This window comes from Acomys russatus, chromosome 4 (genome assembly GCF_903995435.1).
Source record: "Acomys russatus chromosome 4, mAcoRus1.1, whole genome shotgun sequence".
In the NCBI taxonomy this organism is placed as follows: domain Eukaryota; kingdom Metazoa; phylum Chordata; class Mammalia; order Rodentia; family Muridae; genus Acomys; species Acomys russatus.
Window position 1 is genome coordinate 49,217,449 of NC_067140.1, and position 20,609 is coordinate 49,238,057.

A 20,609-nucleotide genomic window follows, 5' to 3' on the forward strand; every position below is an offset into this window, starting at 1 on the left:
TCTGAGCAGTTGGATGAAAGTATGAATGACTCTCTCCATTTCACATTGGCAAAGGTGTCAGACTTCAGGGACAATTAATAGACTCACTAATCGTCAACCTGTGTTCTAACTGAAGTTCTGCTATGAAGTCGGTTTGACTGTGGTGTGGTCTCTCTTCCTATTCTCTTATCATAAACTCTTGACTTAGGGAATTCAATGGAATTCTTCAGAAGTAGCTTAAAGCAGGTGAGGTCCAGAAATCTCATCTTCTCAAACACTCTGAACCATTCCTGTATCTGCTTTTCTCACTAAACTGCAATTTTGTAAGGACAGAGTGCTATCTCTAATTACCTAATCCTATGTGCTCAGGGTTTTGTTAATGTTTGACAAATAATAAGCAATCAAAATAGTTATTGTTTATTAATTTTTTGATGCTGAAAACTGAACCCAGGCAAGTTCTACCCCGAGCTATACCTTCATGTACAAAAGAGTTGTTTGTTTGTTTGTTCTTGCTTTTTTAAGACAGGCTTTTTCTGTGTAGCCTGGCTGTCCTAGCAATAGCTTGGTAGACCAGGATGGAGTCCAACTCACAGAGATCTACCTGCCTCTATGCCACCACCCTTCCATTGAGTGTTGGAATTAAAGGCATCTGCTACCACTATCCAGCTAAGAGTTCTTGAATAAATTTATAGATCACTCAAGGGAAAGGCTTGAAATGTTTTAGGGGGAAACCCTGGCTCTCACTGCATTATCAGACCATTGGCAGCTTCTAAACAGAAGAGTCTTAGTTGTACATATTCTCCGATTTCAACTAGTCCAAGGGAAAAGAGAGAGAGATCCCCTAGGAGTAAGAGAGAACAAGGGGTTCATCAAGAGTCTAGAAATACCCATATAGATATCACAAGGTAGGGTGCTAACCAAGTCCCCACACATGTTTCTCAGTAGATGCCATTTTTGATCTAGTTCCAGGAGCCATGTACAAAGCCAAATCATCACAGGGACTGAAGACATTACTCCTCCTTCTGGTCTGAGAGGGAGAAGTTAGGGATATGTATGTAAAATACTGTCATAAAACAAGAGCAAACCATAACGGGTTAGCTGATTTTTCATTAATTCAAGCTTTCACTGAGCCTACCTTCTCGCCACTGATCTAGAAAAAATGGACTAGTATTAAAAAAGATGGTGGAAGTCCTCTGGTGCCTCATATTTGACCACGTCCCCTGGATGGAGAGACCTGGTGGCATTCAGAGGAAGGATAGCAGGCTACCAAGAAGAGACTTGATACCCTATGAGCATATAAAGGGGGAGGAAGTCCCCCTCAGTCACAGTCATAGGGGAGGGGAGTAAGGGGAAAATGGGAGGGAGGGAGGAATGGGAGGATACAAGGGATGGGATAACCATTGAGATGTAATAAGAATAAATTAATAAAATAAAATTTAAAAAAAGATGGTGGAGCCTGGATCCCAGAATGAGCTCCGTGGAATAGAACTATCCTATCAGACTCATTGATTGACATGAGCACTCCCCAGTTGTCTTGCACATATACAATGAATCAATGATTATTATCTCATGACAATAAATATACATTTGTCTGCAGGCAGATATAGGAGAGTAGATGTCTTAGTTAGGGTTTCTGTTGTTATGTCAAAACACCATGACCAAAAAGCAAGTTGAGAAGGGAAGGGTTTATTTGGCTTACACTTTCATATCACTGTTCATCATTGAAGAAAGTCAGGAAAAGAACTCCAACAGTACAGAAACCAAGAAGCAGGAGCTGATGCAGAAGCTGTGGAGGGGCACTGCTCACTGGCTTGCTCCTTATGGCTTGCTCAGCCTGCTTTCTTATAGCACTCAGGACCATCAACCCAGGGATAGCACCAACCACAATGGGCTGGGCCCTCCTTTCAGATAACTTTAGCTTGTGTCGAGTTGACATAAAACTATACAGTGTAGTAGAGCCCTAGGGTTTGGATTCGATGTCAATGAAGTAGTCTGGGCAGAAGAAGAAAACAGCCTGAGATAGCATGTGGCCAGTAGAAAGGTGAGAAACGCGTTGCCTTCAAAATTGCTTTAGACATGAAATCAACAGATTTCAAAGATAGGTAGGGGATGTGAATGAGGAGAAATGCAGCTGCCCAAGGTTTGGTCTGTGTATCTGAAAAACATGCTTGAAGTTAAGCAGATGGAGAATTCTTGGCGGGAACAGTGGGTTTGGGATTATAATTACATATGCAACCTTTAGATGTGTGGCATTTATACAATTCTTGTGGTTGTCTCAATTGATTTCCTTCCCCTTCTCAGGCATAGAGTCTCCACGAGGTACTGAGGGAAATGACTGTGGTGGCACTGGCTTTGGAGAGCTCACACATAACTTTTAATCAGTAAGAAAGGGTGAGTATGAAAGCTCCATTAACCAATCTCAAGCATTCTTTGTATCATTCAGTCTCCTACCATCCTGGTTGGTAGTGTTTCCTGGGTACATAATGACATTGTTTACATTTTCCCTTTTACAACAGTTCTTTACTGCTGGTGACACTTTTGAGAGTTTGTTGGGTCTCTCTAATTATATTATAAATTTCAGAACAAAAGCCACATATTTATTTTTGTCCTGGCTGCACCTGGTCTTTAGTATTGGTCACAAGAAAAGTTAATAAACCCTCCCCATATCCACAAATGCATGGACAGTAGTACACAAGATAACACTCAAGCACCTATACCTTGTATGACCTATAAAGCTAAGATGCCATTTTGTACTCTTGAGACCAATAGGTGAATGCATCCTAAGAACTTGCAGCATCTATCAGCATGACCTCTCTTTACAACTTTTAAGGTAGACATGATATAATTATATTATCTCAAACAATAAGAAATTAAAAGAAATACAACTGTCTCTTTCTCCAAGGTACTGTTTAACACTGTCTTCTTCTCTAATCACTCCTATATTGACTTTATCAAATTCCAACAAACATCACCTCCCCTGGCATAGGCACACTTAGGTATCCCACCACATGTGTAGGTGTGGTGGGTTACAAAACCTTTAACAAGGATTCCAGACACCTTCCCAACAATTCTAATTGAAACCATGCTGTTTTGTGCTTTGAGTTGAAAGACACACAACTTCTAGAACACAGTTCATTACTTCTTACAGCCCCTCACATAGTCTTCATATGTCACGTGATGGATAACGAACATTAGGACTGCTGCTAGTGTATCAGCCTGGGGCAGCAGCTTCCAAGGCCTAGGGAATAACTGTACTTCTCACAAGCATGCTTATAACCTGATGAAGTGGTGGCTGGAACAAAAAGCACAGAATGTCTTCCCCTCTTGTGGGCGCGAATTAGGTCTTTCCCTACTAATACCTACATTAGGAAGTGATTAGTCATAGACAAACAGTTATGTCATGTGTCTGGCTACAGAGTTGGCTATTTTCAGGTACATAGACGCTTCCTCTCTCCCAACCCAAAGCTTTTAAGTAAGATAATAAAAATACAGTAAATACAGTAGAGAAAATGATCTTTTAAAAAAATTCTTTTATATTGAAGTCTTATTTATGAAGGTTATATAAAACATTAAGATATGCCATTAAAATAATATTAGAGTTTTAAATTCAATTGTATTGTTTTGATATCAAAAAGCTTTTCACATGTCCCACGAAAGCCTTCACTTACCAGGAAACTGGGACAGAGGGGAGGACATCCTATTGGGACTCTAAATGAGAGAAGCATGGGAGAATAGCAAAGTAGAAGGATCTAGAGGGTCCTAGAAACCTACAAGTAGAACATGATGATAGGCAGATTTGGGCCCAGGGGTCCCGCTCAAACCAAGGCACCAGCCAAGGACAATACAGGCGGTAAACTTTAAGCCCCTACTCAGATCTAGCCAACGGTCAGAACATTCTCCACAGTTGAGTGGAGAGTGGGGTATGACTTTCTCACATACTCTGGTGCCTCACATTTGACGACCATGTCCCCTGGAGGGGGAGACCTGGTGGCACTCAGAGGAAGGACAGCAGGTTGCCAAGAAGAGACTTGATACCCTATGAGCATATACAGGGGGAGGTAATCCCCCTTAGGAACAGTCATAGGGGAGGGGAATAATGGGAAAATTGGGGGAGGAGGAGGGATTAATGGGAGGATACAAGGGATGGGATAAACATTGAGATGTAACAAGAATAAATTAATAAAAAAAAAGCTTTTCACTCTGGCTTTAGTGTGTTTTTAAAGTACCGTTAATTAATATCATTATTATTCTTCCTCTTCTCCTTCCTTTCTTCCCATTATCCTCATCTCAAGAGACTGTGTCACTCAGAGTGGCCTCATACTTGAAATCCTCCTGCCTCAGCCTCCTGAGTACTAGAATCTGACACATATGTCCATGCTATAGTTTTTGATAAACTCAAAGAAGAAAATACCATTTTTCTTGGCTTATCAAGGAGCTAGCCTCTAGACTATGCTGATTCACACTGTGTTTTCATGTCCTTCTACTGATGTGACTTTGAGGCAAAGCATTTAATCTCTTTAAGATTCCAGGACTTATTTTTAAGATCATGAAGACAACTTTAGCTACAGCTATGGTCCAAATGCATGTATTATGCCAAACTTATAACCTGAATCCCAACCTTCAGTGTAATAGTGTTTAAGATGGGACCTCTGGGAATCATTAGCTCATCAATGTGGTCTTTATGAATAGGACTAACATCTTTATAACTGAGGTTCCCGAGAACCTTGCTACTTCAGCCATGCTATTTAGTAATCAGTAAACCTCACTATCAAATTAGTCTGATGGTGCTCTGACCCTGGGCTGCCCATTTTAAAGTCTTTGAGACAGAAATCTATTTTGCTTATAACTTAACCAGTTAATGGTATTTTGTTGTAACTGACTGAATAGACCAAGATATTATAACATTGAATTACTGTATAATCTAATAGCGAATGTTTATAAAAATATATTGAATAATCTAGCATGTGTTAAATGTTCAATAACTAGTACTTTTTTTTTATCATTCTTCCCATCTATTACCATCCCTACTATTATTCATTACTATTTTTAACCATGTCTATCATCCCAACCTTTATTGTTTCCACAGCCTGTAATGACCACTATGCCAACTATAATATTCTAGCATCACTATTACCATTAGTTAAAAGAATCCCTATTATCACTAGACATAACCTAACTTAAACACCCCTGTTACCTGCTATCACGTATATCATCATCTATTATCAGGACATTGCCCATATATCTGCCATCACTGTGATAATAATTCACTAAGTCTATCATGCTCATCCCAATATATATTATCTGCTGTCATTATTCCCAATGTCACCTGCCCTGAACACCTCTATCATCACCTACCATCTTGACTATTACTTAATATTATCTATTATGAATATTCCATCACCCAAAAATCATCAGCCATCACTATTCAGCATCACTTACCTTAAACTTCTCTACCATTCACCATCATCATTTACCACCACCACCCAACGTGGATCTCCTGTATCTTCTACCATTATTTATTGTCACCCACAACGAACGCTATATATTTTCTAATCCTCCTCCATCACTCACTGTCACCTACAGAGACCTGCTTCACCCATCCTTCACTACCATCAAGACTATCACTCAGTATGAACAGCTTCATCATCCACACCATCCATCACCATCAACTAACATTCACCAGCACAGACCATGAACATTCATATCATATACCATGGAAAGCTAATCAAGTTTTCTCTGGCTTATCTCATCTATACCTTAAAATAACTCATATATATGCTATTATTAATATATTAAAATTTAATAAATACATTTTAATTATATATTAAAAAGGCTTTATATATTAAAAAGACTGGGGTTGGAAGGTTTCATTAACTTGTTTAAATTTACATAGCCAGTGAAATATAGAGCTGATTTTCAACTCCAGATGTTCCATTTTTCAATCCTAAAGTCTCCCATAAAAATATGACTGAGACACCCTTTGTCTTGTAGGTATTCAAAACTAAAACTATTACATGAAAAATTTCTCCAGATAACTGTCTTTGTAAATCCCCTGAGATAATATAAACCATTATAGCTACAAGTGGTCTGCAGATATAGGCAATTTCCATTTACTGATTGATCTATTATCCTAATAGTCAAATTAGGGACACCTCTGAGTATTGCACACCCTAAAATCAGTATTATTTGACCTAAAATAAGCTTATAGTGATCTATGCTAAGCCATTTTCTTTTTCTTTTATCCTGATTTCTTTCCTCTCTACCTTTTCAATCTCTCAGCTAAGAATTTCAGCTTAGTGATTTAGTGCTTAACACACTCACATTCATCCATCCATCTTCCTCATCCTTCTGTTCTTCTTCCTCATGATCATCACTGCCAGCAGCAGCAGCAGCAGCAGCAGCAGCAGCAGCAGCAGCAGCAGAGATTCTTTCTTTGTAATTTCTTTCAAATGTATTTACTCTCATTTATCTCTATCTTCACCATTATAATTCAATTTAACCTGAGCACAGAACCTGTCAGTAGTAGCTGTCACTCTGTCTCCTGTTATAAAGGTTTCCCAGTTCTCTACACAAAACATTTGATACTAAACACTTCAGCTTGGCACTTATGCTCTCCCTATTGCAACCATCTATCTATCTTTCAAACCTCATCTACTACTGTCATTCACACAGCCACCCTCTGGATCAACAGATCACTGTTTACTAAGAACAGTGTGCCTTAGCCTCTAGGGCATGTACATGCTGCTCCTGACTGGATAACCTCTCCTGCATCTGTTTCTAGAAACTTGACACTTGAGGTTCATCTTGAACACTGTCTCCTTCACAGTGTCTTCTCTGATCATCTCAAGGGGACAAGTTTATCCTCTTGAGGGTATTGAGTGTTCCCACCCTGCCTTTATACCATTTATTTATTTATTTTTTAAAATAGTGATCTCTGTATATGCATAGTCCCCTTTAAAAGATTATAAATCATTTTAAAGCAGAAGCTGGTGTGCTTTCCCCCAAACAAATATAGTACTTCTAGAAATAACATAAATATTAGAGCCAATAAGTGTATCCAATTTATTAGAACTTGTTGCATTATGAAGATGTACTAAAGAGACTAGGCTAAAAAGATATAAACAGCATGAAGGTAAGAGAGACAGATAACACAGTTTGGTCCAGAGTTTAGTTCTTTATGGTTGTACCTAATCAGCAAAAGTAAGTGTTGGAATTCATGTAATCTACATAGAATCATAACCAACAGATACCTTCAAATTGAGGGTTACATTAAATGATTTACAAAATCCATCATCTTGACTATGAAGGCAGATAAGATAAAAAAAACAAACAAACCTGCTTACATCCATTTTGTCTGTCATTCAATCTATGTACGTAAAAATATTTTTTAAAAGATGTATTTTCTTTTTACGTGTGTGTGTGTAAACACAGGTATGTGGATGTCCTTTGGGGACAGAAGATGGTATCAAATACTCTGGAACTAGAGTTATAGGTGGTCATGAGCTGTCTGATGTGGGTTATGGTAACTGAACTCTAGGCTCTGCAAAAAAAAAAAAAAAAAAAAAAAAAAAAAAAAAAAAAAAAAAAAAAAAAAAAAAAAAAAAGCACTCTCTGTGGCTGAGCAATCTCTCCAGTCCTTAATTCTTTTCTTAAAAAAATTATTAATTTTTTCAGATTACAACTAAATTGTTATCCCATCACTTGTATCCTCCCATTCCTCCCTCCCTCCCACTTTCATCCTATTCCCCTCCCCTAGGTCTATGACCGAGGAGGACCTCCTCCCCCACTATATGGTCACAGGCTATCAAGTCTCATCTTGGTAGCCTGCTTATACTTTCTTTGAGTGCCACCAGGCCTCCTCACCAAGGGGAGATGGTCAAATATGGAGCACCAGAGTTCACGTCAAAGTCAGTCCCTGCTCTCCACATAACTGTGGAGAATGTCCTGACCATTGGGTAGACCAGAGTAGGGGTTCGATTAGGACAGTCCTCAATTCTTAAACAACTAGTTATTTATTTTATGTGCTTGGGTATTTGGTCTGTGTGTATGTCTCCATACTGCATGCATGCCTGGTGCCCACAAGAGGCCAGAAGAGGAAGCTGCATACCTCAAGATTGGAGCCACCATGTGGGTGCTGAGAATCACATCCCAGTACCCTCAAGCACCAAGCCATTTCTCTAGCCTTACACCCTGAATTCTTAATGTTTTCCCTTCCTCTCTCCTTCCTTCCTTTCTGTTCTGATATATTAATTCTGTGCTAATTCTAGAGTATAATTACTTTGACAAGAAGTGAAATAGATTATTCCAGTATACACTAAAACTGGCCTTGAGAGAAGAAAACAGCTTAAAAAGGCTGAGAGGGGGAGAAGCGTGGGTCTTAAGGTTATAACAGAGAAACATAGCTACAGTGCAAATCCAAGTGAATTAGTGTTGTAACAAAATCTTGGTTTTCAAGAAAGTAGTCCAGTTGTCTTACACAATGCTGAATCATCATTCTGGCGCGATGAGAGTGTGCTGGTAGGACAGGAGTTCATTACAAACAGAAGATAATTTGTACCAAGAGCAATAATATTCAAAGCAGTTATGGCAATTACCCCTTGGGCTTGAGTTACCTTTAATAGCTATTCACTTCTCTTTGAATTTTTGATCCACTTCTGCGTCCATCCATCCTCCCACCCACTCATAGACTAAGTCTAAAGGCACATGCTCATTAGCTCTGTAAAACAGAAGAGGTGAGAGGAGAAGAGAAGAGGCACACAGAGAAGGCAAGTACAAGCGCCCAGCAGCAAGTTTCTTGCCGGATCTGTCACTAGAGTCTCCCCTTGATGCTTGTCTGGCCTATTCTTTCTCAGGAGTTCTCTTGCCAGTTGCCAACCACCATTAGAATCTATTATATTAAGTGACAAAAAAGAAGTGAAGGAATGCCTTTCTGTGTAGATAGCCATCATTAATTTATCGTGGGTCTGAGAGGCATGGAGCACATGGGACTCACTGTTCACGAAGACAGCAAACCTCAGGAAGGACAGATAACGTTCCCCTTCGATTGGGTTCCAGCCAACATCAGGGTATCCTTTGGCCAGAAGCATGGGGCAGCTCTGAAGGCCACAACCTGCCAAGTAGGTTACGACCTGCCAAGAACAGTGTAAGAGTGAATGTCTATTACACTCAGTAGGATGATTATTACATTAAAAGATACAAGTAAACAGAAAGTAAAGAGAAAAATAAATTTTGATAGAGAAAATTCGGACCCCATTGAGCTAGCCTAGGTGAAAAGAAATGAAACTAGGCACCATGGAATGCAGGACAGTTGTTTCTTTTTTTAAAAAAAAAAATAGAATTACCATATAGTCCAGAAATTTCATTCCTGGCTCTATACACAAAAAGTACAAATCAGGTCTTGACAGATAGTTGTATAATCCAAATTCACAGCAGCATTGTTCCTAACTGCTAAAATATACAAGCAACTTAAGTATCTCTCAACAGATAATTGGGTGAGAAAAGGATGATACATGTAGATATTACAGGACCAGCTTTAGAGAGGAAGAGACTTCTCATGGACTAGGTCCATATAACTCGTGCTACTCGCAGACACATTAAGTGAGATATGTCAGCTGTGGAAAGCAAATACTGTGGGGCTTTAACTCAGATAGCAAGGACAGTCAAAACCATATAGACAGAAAGAAAAATGGCAGTTTTCAGGGGCTCCAAGGAGGGAGGAACAGGGAGTTACTGTTAAATGAGCAGGGTTTAGTTTGATGAAATGGAAGGAGCTATAGAGATGATTGTGGTGCATAACATTATAAAAGGCTTCAGTTACTCTGGACTGTACACTTGAAAATGGCTAAGAGGGTAAATTATGTGCATTTTATAAAAATAAAATAGAAAACTTCTATGCATGTAAGGCCAAGAGATATGCTAACATTTCTCTGTAAGATAGCTGTGAGAGCTGCATTTCTTTCTTTTTTTTTTTTTTTAAATAATTTATTTATTTTTATTGTACATGCATTGGTGTTTTGCCTGCATGTATGCCTGTGTGAGGGTGTCAGATCTTGGAGTTACAGACAGTTGTGAGTTGCCATGTGGGTGCTGGGAATTGAACCCGGGTCCTTTGGAAGAGCAGTCAGTGCTCTTAACCGCTGGGCCACCTCTCCAGCCTCGAGAGCTGCATTTCTAGGAACTGAAAACTTATCTGTAGAAGCTAGAGGGAGCCCAGGTATTCACCCCTACCCAATAATTAAAGTCTTTAAAGATTAATCTTAGGCCCTTTTGCTCTGGAAATGGGATAATCTAAGGGTCCAGGTGCAGCACAGACCCCCTATTTCTTTGAGGTATAAAATTCAGTAGATTTGGAACAAGAACCTGCAGTCTCCAGTTGTTTGCAAGTAACCAACAAGATTATGACTGTGAGAGTAAAGTGGTAGTTTCTAGGCTTCCCCAGTTCCACAAAGGGAAGTTGACAATTCTGTAAGCCCTGTGGTGGCACTCTGGAGGGGAAGACCGAATAGTTGGGAGGTCAGAGTATACAGATGGTTTGCGGGTAGCCTTGTGTTACATGTGATCTTGCTTTTTGAGAAAATGTATTATGCATTTATTTTTAGGCCTGAATAATTTGTAAGCATATAAGCATTTGGAAAGATATAAAAGTATGAGAGAGAACATTTGTGGTACCAAGGCTTGCTATGTTGGTTAATAAAAAGTCTTTGAGTGGTACTTGTGTAATCAGGGGTGGGGTCCTGACTCAAGCTCTGAATCAACAACTATTTAAAGCCAAAAGTCAAGATGTTAAGGTTGGGATGCCCAAAAAGAGTCAAGCTAAATACAGATTGGCAACAGTCTCTTTGCTTCTAGATTACCAGACAAAATGTGAGATTTCAGCCTGTGATCTCACAAGAGTCCAGATTTTATCTACTTTCCAGCAGATCATGGACAAATACCAGCAAACCATCTGTTGCTTAACATTTACTGCATCTCTACCTTTGACCTTGGTTTTTGTAGAGAAGAGGAGACTTTACTGTGCTATCCTACTGTTCTGTAAAAGTCAGGAATGGTATCTGTCCTTGATTTTAATTCCCAGGTTGTTGCGTGTGCGCACGCACGCACACACACACACACACACACACACACACACACACACACAAACACACACACACACACACACGGTGCTTAATTAATATTTCATTTAAGAGTCACATTTGTTGTTGTAAAGTACTATCAGTTTGAAAGAATAATGAATAAATATTACACAAAACTCAGCAAAAATACATCATCACTGTTTTTTTCTTATCAGTACAGATACTATTCTGCTCAAATCTCAGATTTGACTTTGCTCTTAAAATGTTGAGGAGGTGACAATAGGAGAGAGAAGTGGCAGAATTTTCAGGGCTACAGGCACAAAACTTTTCACTGGCCACTAAGATCAGTGCCTCTGAGTGGGGGTGCTATGCACTTCTAATAGACTTGACTTTTGTCTGGACAAATATAGAGGCACTGAAAAATTTAGCAGCCCCCTTCACTGTTCATCCCTCAAACCAAACTTGAGCAATTTCCCAGTTGGTGCAAATAAGACCTGTGGCCCTGTACTTAGCCAACAAAACCAATGGCAAAGGGAGGTTAGCTTCAACCTCCTTTACAGAGTTCCCTGAGCACCCACCTGTCCCCTTTCCTAGCTTGTTTAATCCCACCCATCCTATCTTATATCCTCCATAGGAGGCTCAGTGTCCTCACCAAACAGCAATCTTTCAAAAGATGAATGGAGTCTAAAGACAGGGTACAGAGTTCAAAGCTCATGGTGCTGCCTTGCTGCAGACTCATGAACTCTTTTCACAAAACATTCCTTTTGGTCATTTAGGTGTATGAATAATAAAGCTTGCTGAGGTCTGTTTCATTAGAACAGAGATCACTAGAAGACACATCAGTGGGGGAACAGCTCTTAAGGAAGCAGTCAATGGGTGTCATAGTGTTTGAGTCTTGGTGTATGTATGTGTGACAAGTATGTATGTACAGGAGATAAGTGGTGTCCCTCTTATCTTAGACCTAGCGAGATAAATTTCTAGTTTTTTTCCCTCTGGGAATTTCATTTACTCTTCTTGCAGTTGAGAGAGCTGATAAACGTTAGCCCTAAGTCAGATCTGACTTCTTTTAACTTTATTATGCCATCAGTTGTTTGATAAAGTTATATTTGACAAGCTCAGTAAATAGATCCTTCTCCTACTGAACAGGAGATTATTATGTCAAGTTAAAAAATGGCAGACTCAGAAAGACAAATGTTTTATTGCATATGCAGAAGGTAGATTTAAATGTATATTTATGTACATTTGCATGTGTGTATGTGTGTGCGCGCGCTCGTGCCTGTGCACATGTACGTATGTGTGTAGGGCACACAGGTATAGTGGAGACTCTGTGAAGGAAGGAAGCGCTATAGAGGAAGAGGGAACAAGAGGAGAAGGTGATAGAATATATGTCTGGAAAGCAGGATAGGGAGGCTGTCTGGGAGGAGGAAAGAGACCAGCAAGAAGGGGACAGAAGAGAACAAAGAATAATCTTTCACACACAGACAGACAGACAGACACACACACACACATACACACACACACATACACACACCACCACCCCCACCAAACACATTTTTTTATATTATAACCAAAATTTTAATGAAATTAATGAAATAAAATAAAGATCCTTTTCCTGACTTTAGCTTTACTTTAGTGGTATAGCAGGGATTTAATTACTCCCAATAGCAATTCTTACTGATTTGACAAAATGATTAAGATGTTTTTACTTATGTTTTTGTCCTCTTCTAAAATATTATCAATTAAAAATATCTCCCGGTGTTCCAAAAGATTCTCAAGAACAAAATGAAATGAATGACTCAAAGACACCCTCTGCTGAATCATAGCACCCCAAACTTATGCCTGGTACTCTAAGCGCTAGCACACAGGAATGCACCTACTTGGACATAAGAGCTGTGAAGAAGACACTAAGTGGAAAGGGGGCTTCTGGGTGGTGTCCTTATCAAAAGGAGAAACATAGCTGTACAAAGATACAGAGAGGGAGGGTAACCTTATGCAGCAGACAGGCCCTGTAGGACACACCAAGAATGTAGCCATCTGTAAACCAAGGAAAGCGGCCTCAAAGGAAATTAAATCTGATAGCACTTAGTCTTGGCTTTCTGGGCTGGAGAACTGAGAAAATTAACTTGTGGTGTTTAAGTCACCCCATCTGTGGCCATTTATTACCGAGGCTCCTGATGGTAAATATACCCTCATACCACAAAGTATATGTGTCCAGTTAAAAATCAGTGGCACAGATGCAGGTATGTAGCCTGCCTGCTTTATGATGGGCTCCTGTCCACTATTAGTTAAGTGCATCTGAAGCAGGGTTGTAACACAAAACTTGGGCAAATCATTAATGGGTAACTTTACAGACTGAGCATGGTTCTGAAGCTCAGCCAACAGTTCTCTGCCATAGCTGTGCCAAGAGGGTCTTCATGAGTGGCAACACCATCCACCTATCTGTGTGGCACTTCAAATAAATGGGGCATTGCTGCCAAGGTAATTTCTTTTTCTTTTTTCTTTTGGAGCTGAGGATTGAACCCAGGGCCTTGTGCTTGCTAGGCAAGTGCTCTACCACTGAGCTAAACCTCCAATCCCAACTACCAAGATAATTTAATCAGAACATACCCGTTCTCCTTTCCCTGCCTTCTCAAGCCAAATTCTTTGAACTTTCTTATACTATTGGGAAGCAACAAAACAAAATGTATTATTAAAGTAATTTTTCACCTCCGTTTTCTCAGAAATATTTCCTATGGTCTCCTCATCCCTCTCTGGCTTTTATTCCAGTTGTTTAGCTGGTGATTGTGTGTGTGTGTGTGTGTGTGTGTGTGTGTGTGTGTGTGTGTGTGAGAGAGAGAGAGAGAGAGAGAGAGAGAGAGAGAGAGAGAGAGAGAGAGAGAGAGAGAGAGACAGAGACAGAGAGAGAGAGAGAGAGAGACAGAGAGAGAGAGACAGAGAGACAGAGAGACAGAGAGAGAGAGGGAGAGAGAGAGAGATTCCTTTAAATGGTAGTGGTCTTCAGATCCCTCATGCATCCCTGGAAGGATCTCACCTACCCAGAGGGTTTAGGGATCCCTCCCATGGTCAGTCTCTATCTGCAGCTCAGAAAACCTATCTGAGCTTTAAGTACTATGTAGGCAGATCCCTAGTTGACGTTCCCACCTGGGAACTTCAAGACACCCCTGTGCCACCTCCTTGCCCCCGATACACATAGGAGTGTCTATCCATCTTATATCAGAACATGACATTGCTATCTGCAAAGTATATCATCAAGAACTATGCAACTGATCTACAAGCATGCAGAACAAAATGTCATCATACTGTAAGTTTATGAAGTGTTGTGTTGGCCTTCACTTACACTCCTCCTTAGCTGCATGTGACCTGTAAGCTGTGGGTTGGGCTGGCCTGCAAGAAGCCACCCCAGTATTTTGTGAATGGTTGCTATTTGTCTTCCCCAGGTCTTCTAGATTCAAACACTTCTCACATCTGCTGCGCCAATATTAACTGAAGTCAGCACGCACTCATGCTTGGATTGCTGACGATAGCTCAGGGGTATTCTTCCCACCCCAGATCTTCCTTCTGTGGCAGTCATTTTCCTTACTGAAACCTTCTGCACCACACAACATACTGTGTTGGTTTCCTGCTCAGGGCCTTTGTGGTGTCTGTTACTTGTGGTTCTCTAGTGAGATATTACAATATAACTGGAACAAGCAAGGCCTCTTGAGGTAAACCCTGATTCATTTATCCTGTGGCACTGAGGATATGACATAATCTCCACACCTCCATTTTCTTCCCATAACTTCAGAGCAACAATAATAATAATAATAATGATGATGATGATGATGATGATGACAGTAATAATAATAATATTTGTTCTGAGGGTCACATGAGTAAACTTCTATTAATAAAGTCCAATTTCTGGCCACTCCCATAACCTTTCTCACCATGCTCCCAAGCACTCTGTGCTTCTGCCATGCTTGGCTTTCTAACCGTTCTAGATGTGGGCTTTCCTGGGTGAGTCCTAAACATGCCTGGCCTGTTTCCTCAGCAATGCAGATGACTACCTCAAATGCACTCACTGTATAGTGTGGATCACCTTTGACCCCCTACCAGTCTCTCCCCATAGCTTGTCAATTGCTCTCCACAATTAGAATACAGATTGTTAATCTTATCCTCCATCCAGACAAACAAATAGTTCCATGAACAGGATGGCAGAAAGACTTCCAACCCCATACCTATCAAAGTCCCACCATAGCCCACTATGGCTATTTTCTTTGCTGTAAACTTTGGACACACCACATATTAGTTACTGCAGCAACCTTAGTAAAGATGAGTACAGAATTCCTTGTTAGGAACATTGAACTTTCTAGAGAGGTTATTCTAAGTCATGGAACACTGCATCTTTATCAACTCTGGGCAGATGAGTTTGGTTATCACCACCATCCAGAACTGTATTCAGAATCCCAGCATGGGGTGTTGATGTGCCTATATTCAGCACATTGACTTCCCAGCTTTGTGTCCAGTCTCTTTCATATGTGGACTCATGAGTTATATCACACAGAAGTTTTCTTTAGGACCCACAGGCATCCAGCGATATTCCATGTAGACCAATGAAATGGGCCTCCACATTTGAAGGACACAAATGCTCACACTCTCATGTCTAAGATGCTGATTATCTTTGCTCATGCATGCTCATAGGGTCCTAACCATGGTGCCAGGCTCTTATATTATAACACACTTTTACCAGTATGAAATGGATCTGAATGGAAACCCAGACATTGGCTTGTTTTTCCTGTGTGGCTGCAATTGAGTTAGGAGAAAAAGAACATGTTATTTCCCCACAACAACCACTTACCTTCTCAAGATCTGGTTCTTCTAAGCCCAGTGCTAATTCGTTGTTGTCCATCACAGACGAGGCTGCCACATCCAATGGGGTGGACCCCCTCATTGAGGGGGAAGCTGAGGACAGAGCCAAAAAAAAAAAAACCTGGGCATTAAGGCCATTCAGGTCTGACTTGGAATTGCAGTGCACAAACATGGACAGGAGAGGGCAGCAAATACATGAAAATCCAGCTCATGCTGCAGTTCTTTGAGAGGCCTGCTGGTCCAACTTTAGAAAAGCTGGATTTGTTGTCCCTCCTTCTCACACTCATTAAAGTTGAGAACACTAGTTAACGCAAAATCACTCCATGGAACAGGTCAGAACCACATAGTTTCAAGTACTTCTGTAACACAAAACTTCTTGGTGGCAGGGGTTGGGGGCGGCGTGTCTCCATTTGGTGGTCACTCAAAAGACTCACAGGCTCTTTCACTGGGGCCCAAATGACTTGGAAAATCTTGGAGCTACCACTTGGAGTTTAAAGATAGCTTCCAACTGCATGAGTTTATATAGTTACATTAGTGTACCAATGTTGTTTGTGATATTTAATTTTGGTTTGTTTAGTTCCTAGATTATAATTATGAAAAACTTCAAGTGACATTAAAAAAAAGTTGATAGTTTGAGGTTGCATTTGACAAGCAAAACAAAACAAACAACACAAAAGTGAGATTTCCAACTTCGAGTGTGTGCAGTTGTATATTCCACAGCTCATTTGGTTTATATCCAGCATGGTTGAGTCAGGCAACAAAGTGAGTTACTTGTCTCACAGCGGTGACAAGAGCTACTGCTTATCCACATCCACTATCTTGTTTATCTCTAGCTGCTTTTGGTCATTCTGCTATGCTGCTAAGGGACACATTTGCTGGTTGGCTGGTGGGCCAGGAGTGAATCCTGCAAGCCAGCTTGCCAAGAAAGGATTAGATCCATGACCTTGGTCTTAAGGGCTGGACTCACTGACCAGCTGAGTGGACTGGGAGAGAGGTTGCCCTCAGAATACATCCTCAATTCCAGACAGCATTTCATAAACCGCAGGTCATTGGACCCAAGAGGGGAGATTGACTCTGTAACCAAAGGCAGCTGATAGGCACACCAAAATAGAAAGTGGACATCATAAACATGTTTTTTTTTGTCACTTTTTAAAATTAATTTATTCAGATTACATCTCAATTGTTTTCTCCTCATTTGAATCCACCCGTTCCTCACTCCCCACCCCCGCTATCAACTTATTCCCTTCCCCTAGGTCTGTGACTGAGGGGGACCTCCTCCCCCACTATATGGTTATAGGCTATCTATCAAGTCTCATCTTGGTAGGCTGCTTATCCTTTCTCTGAGTGCCACCAGGCCTCCCCACCGTAGACGTGTTTTTATGCATCTGTTCTCAGAACAGGCTGGCTCTGGCTTTGTAGTTACATACATCACAGCGTACATGTTGACTGCCTCTGTCCGAATGTGGAAGTTATAATGCATGCCACACATACCTAGGCCTACACTGCTGTTCTCCAGTAGGTAACTCAGATGCTCAAACATGGCCTTCTGATTTTGCCGGCTAATTCGACAGAAATAGCAGAGGAAGCGACAGCAGCTAGCAACCATCTTTGGGAAGGCAATCTGTGGGCAGAAGCAGGAAGTATTAAAAGAATCTACCAGAGACTTTCGTGAATGGTTGAATGTTAAATGGGATATTAGGTTGAAGTCTCACAGGCTGGAAACTGTTTGGAACATAAACTTTTCCCTTATACCTCTTTCCCTTAAGACATTCGTAGGAGGGCAGACCATAGAATGCCTAAGAATGAGGCTTCCAAAAATGCTGGAAATCCGCTATAGTACCCATGGCCATTCTTTCAAAGGAAAACATCCATCAACTAGAACCAGTTTTCTTACATGTCCTAGGACACTGTGTGACCCTGCAGCACACTGCCATTGCTTCCAGCTGGACTGAGGAGAACTATAAAAGGTAGTCTCAGAAACAGAGTTGGAGGAATCATAGAAAAACAAGGCCCACTAGTCCATTAAAACTCAGGTCCTCTGGGTCACAGGTGGCCTTCATGCTTAAAATCTGAAACACAACATGCCCTGTTCCCGTGAAGATGTCCCCAGGTATGTGTCCTCAACCATTGCTTTTCTACAGGTGCCTAAGGTGCTTGTCACCTAGATGCATGCAGGTTAGCATGGAGATGCCATCCTTCATCACGTGCTTTGCTTGCCCTTCTCACATCTCTGCAGCAAGTGACATCTTAGTTTGGATCTTACAAAGCACACTCAGCAATGTTAGAATCCTAGAAAGACCTTAATTTCCCAACTACAGCCATGGTGGCATCCCAATGTGCTAAGCATTCTGTGGAGAGATTTTAACTTTCCCAAGAGAAGGAAATGGGTATCTGAATTCTGTTCTTCCTTTGTATTCCTGCCTGACAGTGTTGGAGAAGTCTGCACTGGAAGTCTCTTGACCTGGTTAGCTTTAATTGCCAGCCAGACACAGCCTAGAGTCCTCTGTGAGGAAAGTCTCAGTTAAGGAACTTTTTAGACCAGATTGGTCTGCTGGCATGCTTATGGGGGACTGTGTTCATTATTAATTGACGTAGGAGGTCCCTGCCCACTGTGGGTGGCACCATGCCTAGGCAGGAGGTCCTGGACTATATATAAGAAAGTCAGCTCAGCAAGAGTTAGAAAGGAAGCCAGTGAGCAACGTTCCTTCATGGTCCATGCCTCTAGGATTCTGTACTGACTTCCATCAGTGATGGATTATGACCTGGAAGTATAAGCCAAATTAACCCCCCTTTTCCTCTATGTTGCTTTTGGTCAGTGTTTTTTTTTTTTTTTTTTTTTTTTTTTTTAAATCATAGCAACAGAACACTATTTATTCCTGGGATGGTAGCATCCTGGAATCTGCAACACTTGAAACCATACTCCATACATTGCCATCAGAAGTTATGTGGTCCAAGTTAAGTCAATGGATAAAGTGCTTCCTGCCTTGGTGCGAGGCCTGGGGTTCTAATCTTATCACCCACATAAAAACAAGGCAGGAGGAGTGGCCCATCTGTAATCCCACCATTCAGGGGGCAAACAGGGATCTCCAGAACAAGTTGTTAGGTAGACTATCTGAATTTATGATGTCTGGGCTCAGTGAAAGACCCTTCCTCAGCAAGTAAGGTGGAGAAGAATGAGGGAAGATAGTTTATGTCAACTTCTGGTCCCTCATATGTATGTGCATACTTGTGCATGGACACCCACACAAGTGCATCCATATACATGTGAGTATTCCCACATATCTGCATGTACACTACACATATGCACACATGCAAAACCAAAAAGAAGCCATTAGATTTAAGTAAGATGTTAGGAAAACTGGTATAAATGTCCAGTTTCATCCTATTCCAACAGCAACGACCCCCTTCTTGAATCCTTTTGGTACTGTAAAATTTTTACCTATTCCCAGGGAGAAAAACTGAGACCACAGAGCCAGTCACTTTATGTACTCCTGCCCTGAAAGTCAAGTCTTGACTAAGGATAGCATTACCTGTGATTTCTCTGTGCCCAGAACATTTACCATCACTTCCATCACGGTCTCATGCATGCCGAGGACTCGCATGAGGTTGGGGTGCTGGTAAAACACTTTGTTGTTCATTATGTCCCTAAGAAAGCAATCAGAGGGAGAATTCAGCACCTGCTGCTTTTCCACTAGGAAAATACAGAATCAAGAACACCCAAGCATGATGTGAGTGAAGCAACATTACAGCGACAGGCTGAAAATATAATAAGGCGGCGCTAGGTCATAGAATACACATGGGGTTGTTTGTTGTTTTTCAGCTGACACAAAAAGGAGCACAAAGTATTTCTAAGTGTTTGCCATTTCTCTTTAAAATGTTTATTTTTAAAGATATTTAAACAATTCTCTCTTTGTTCTTTTTTTTTTCTTATAATAAATTATAAGACTACCCCAAATCAGTGGATTTCTCTTTCTTTGTATACCTAGGAACTTCTTTTCTCTCCTTATAGCTGTGTCTCCAGGTACTCAGTTTCTTAATGATAGGAATGCACAGTGTTCTTAAGGGGATTTTGTATTAGATACCACAAAGTTTGTGGATAGCTGTCTTCAAGAGGCAACGGCTTGAACATGTAACAACCATTACCGCTTTACACGACTTAACACAAACTCATACAGCGAACTTTAGGCAAAAAGGTCTAGCAGATACAATGGTTGCCTATAACTTGGCTGGATGGAGAAGAGGCCATTTCTGCAGTCCATCTCCCTCCTAGAAAACTCTCTTCATTTCTATCACAACATTCCTCTTTGCAAATAAACTCGGGGAATGCTTCTATGCACACACCCTTTGTCTCTTGAGAATCAGCCAAACCACTTTCCCAGTCCTTACTGATGCTTCTGCAGTTTGCCAGCTCAAGGATGGTAGGAAGAATGCTGCTTTTCATTTTAATCATGTAACATTGTGGCTGGCCAGTGAACATTTGTGGCACTTGTTTTCTCTCCTATGCTCCGTAATGAAAGGAAATCCCCCTGGCACCTAAATTACCATGAATTGTCTTGGCTACATGGTTTGTGAGGCAGATCCATGAGCTATTACTGTTGTAAGTCAAGGCATCATAGAATTAACAATTTACAACTGGGGAAAAAAAGGTCCAGAAGGGGATGTTTCAGGAGCCTCAGAGCCCAGTCAAAGGCTCCAATGCTCAAATTGTTTCTC

General features: G+C 40.8%; 1 protein-coding gene across 1 annotated transcript in view; it reads right to left on the minus strand.

Moving 5' to 3' along the window:
* Positions 1 to 20,609, minus strand: part of Ryr3 (ryanodine receptor 3) — a 532,014-nt gene that overhangs the window by 141,400 nt on the left and 370,005 nt on the right. Inside the window, 4 exon segments of the mRNA XM_051144331.1 lie at positions 8,972 to 9,107; positions 15,886 to 15,989; positions 17,388 to 17,517; positions 19,427 to 19,541. Of these exon segments, the coding sequence (XP_051000288.1) occupies positions 8,972 to 9,107; positions 15,886 to 15,989; positions 17,388 to 17,517; positions 19,427 to 19,541 (485 nt within the window).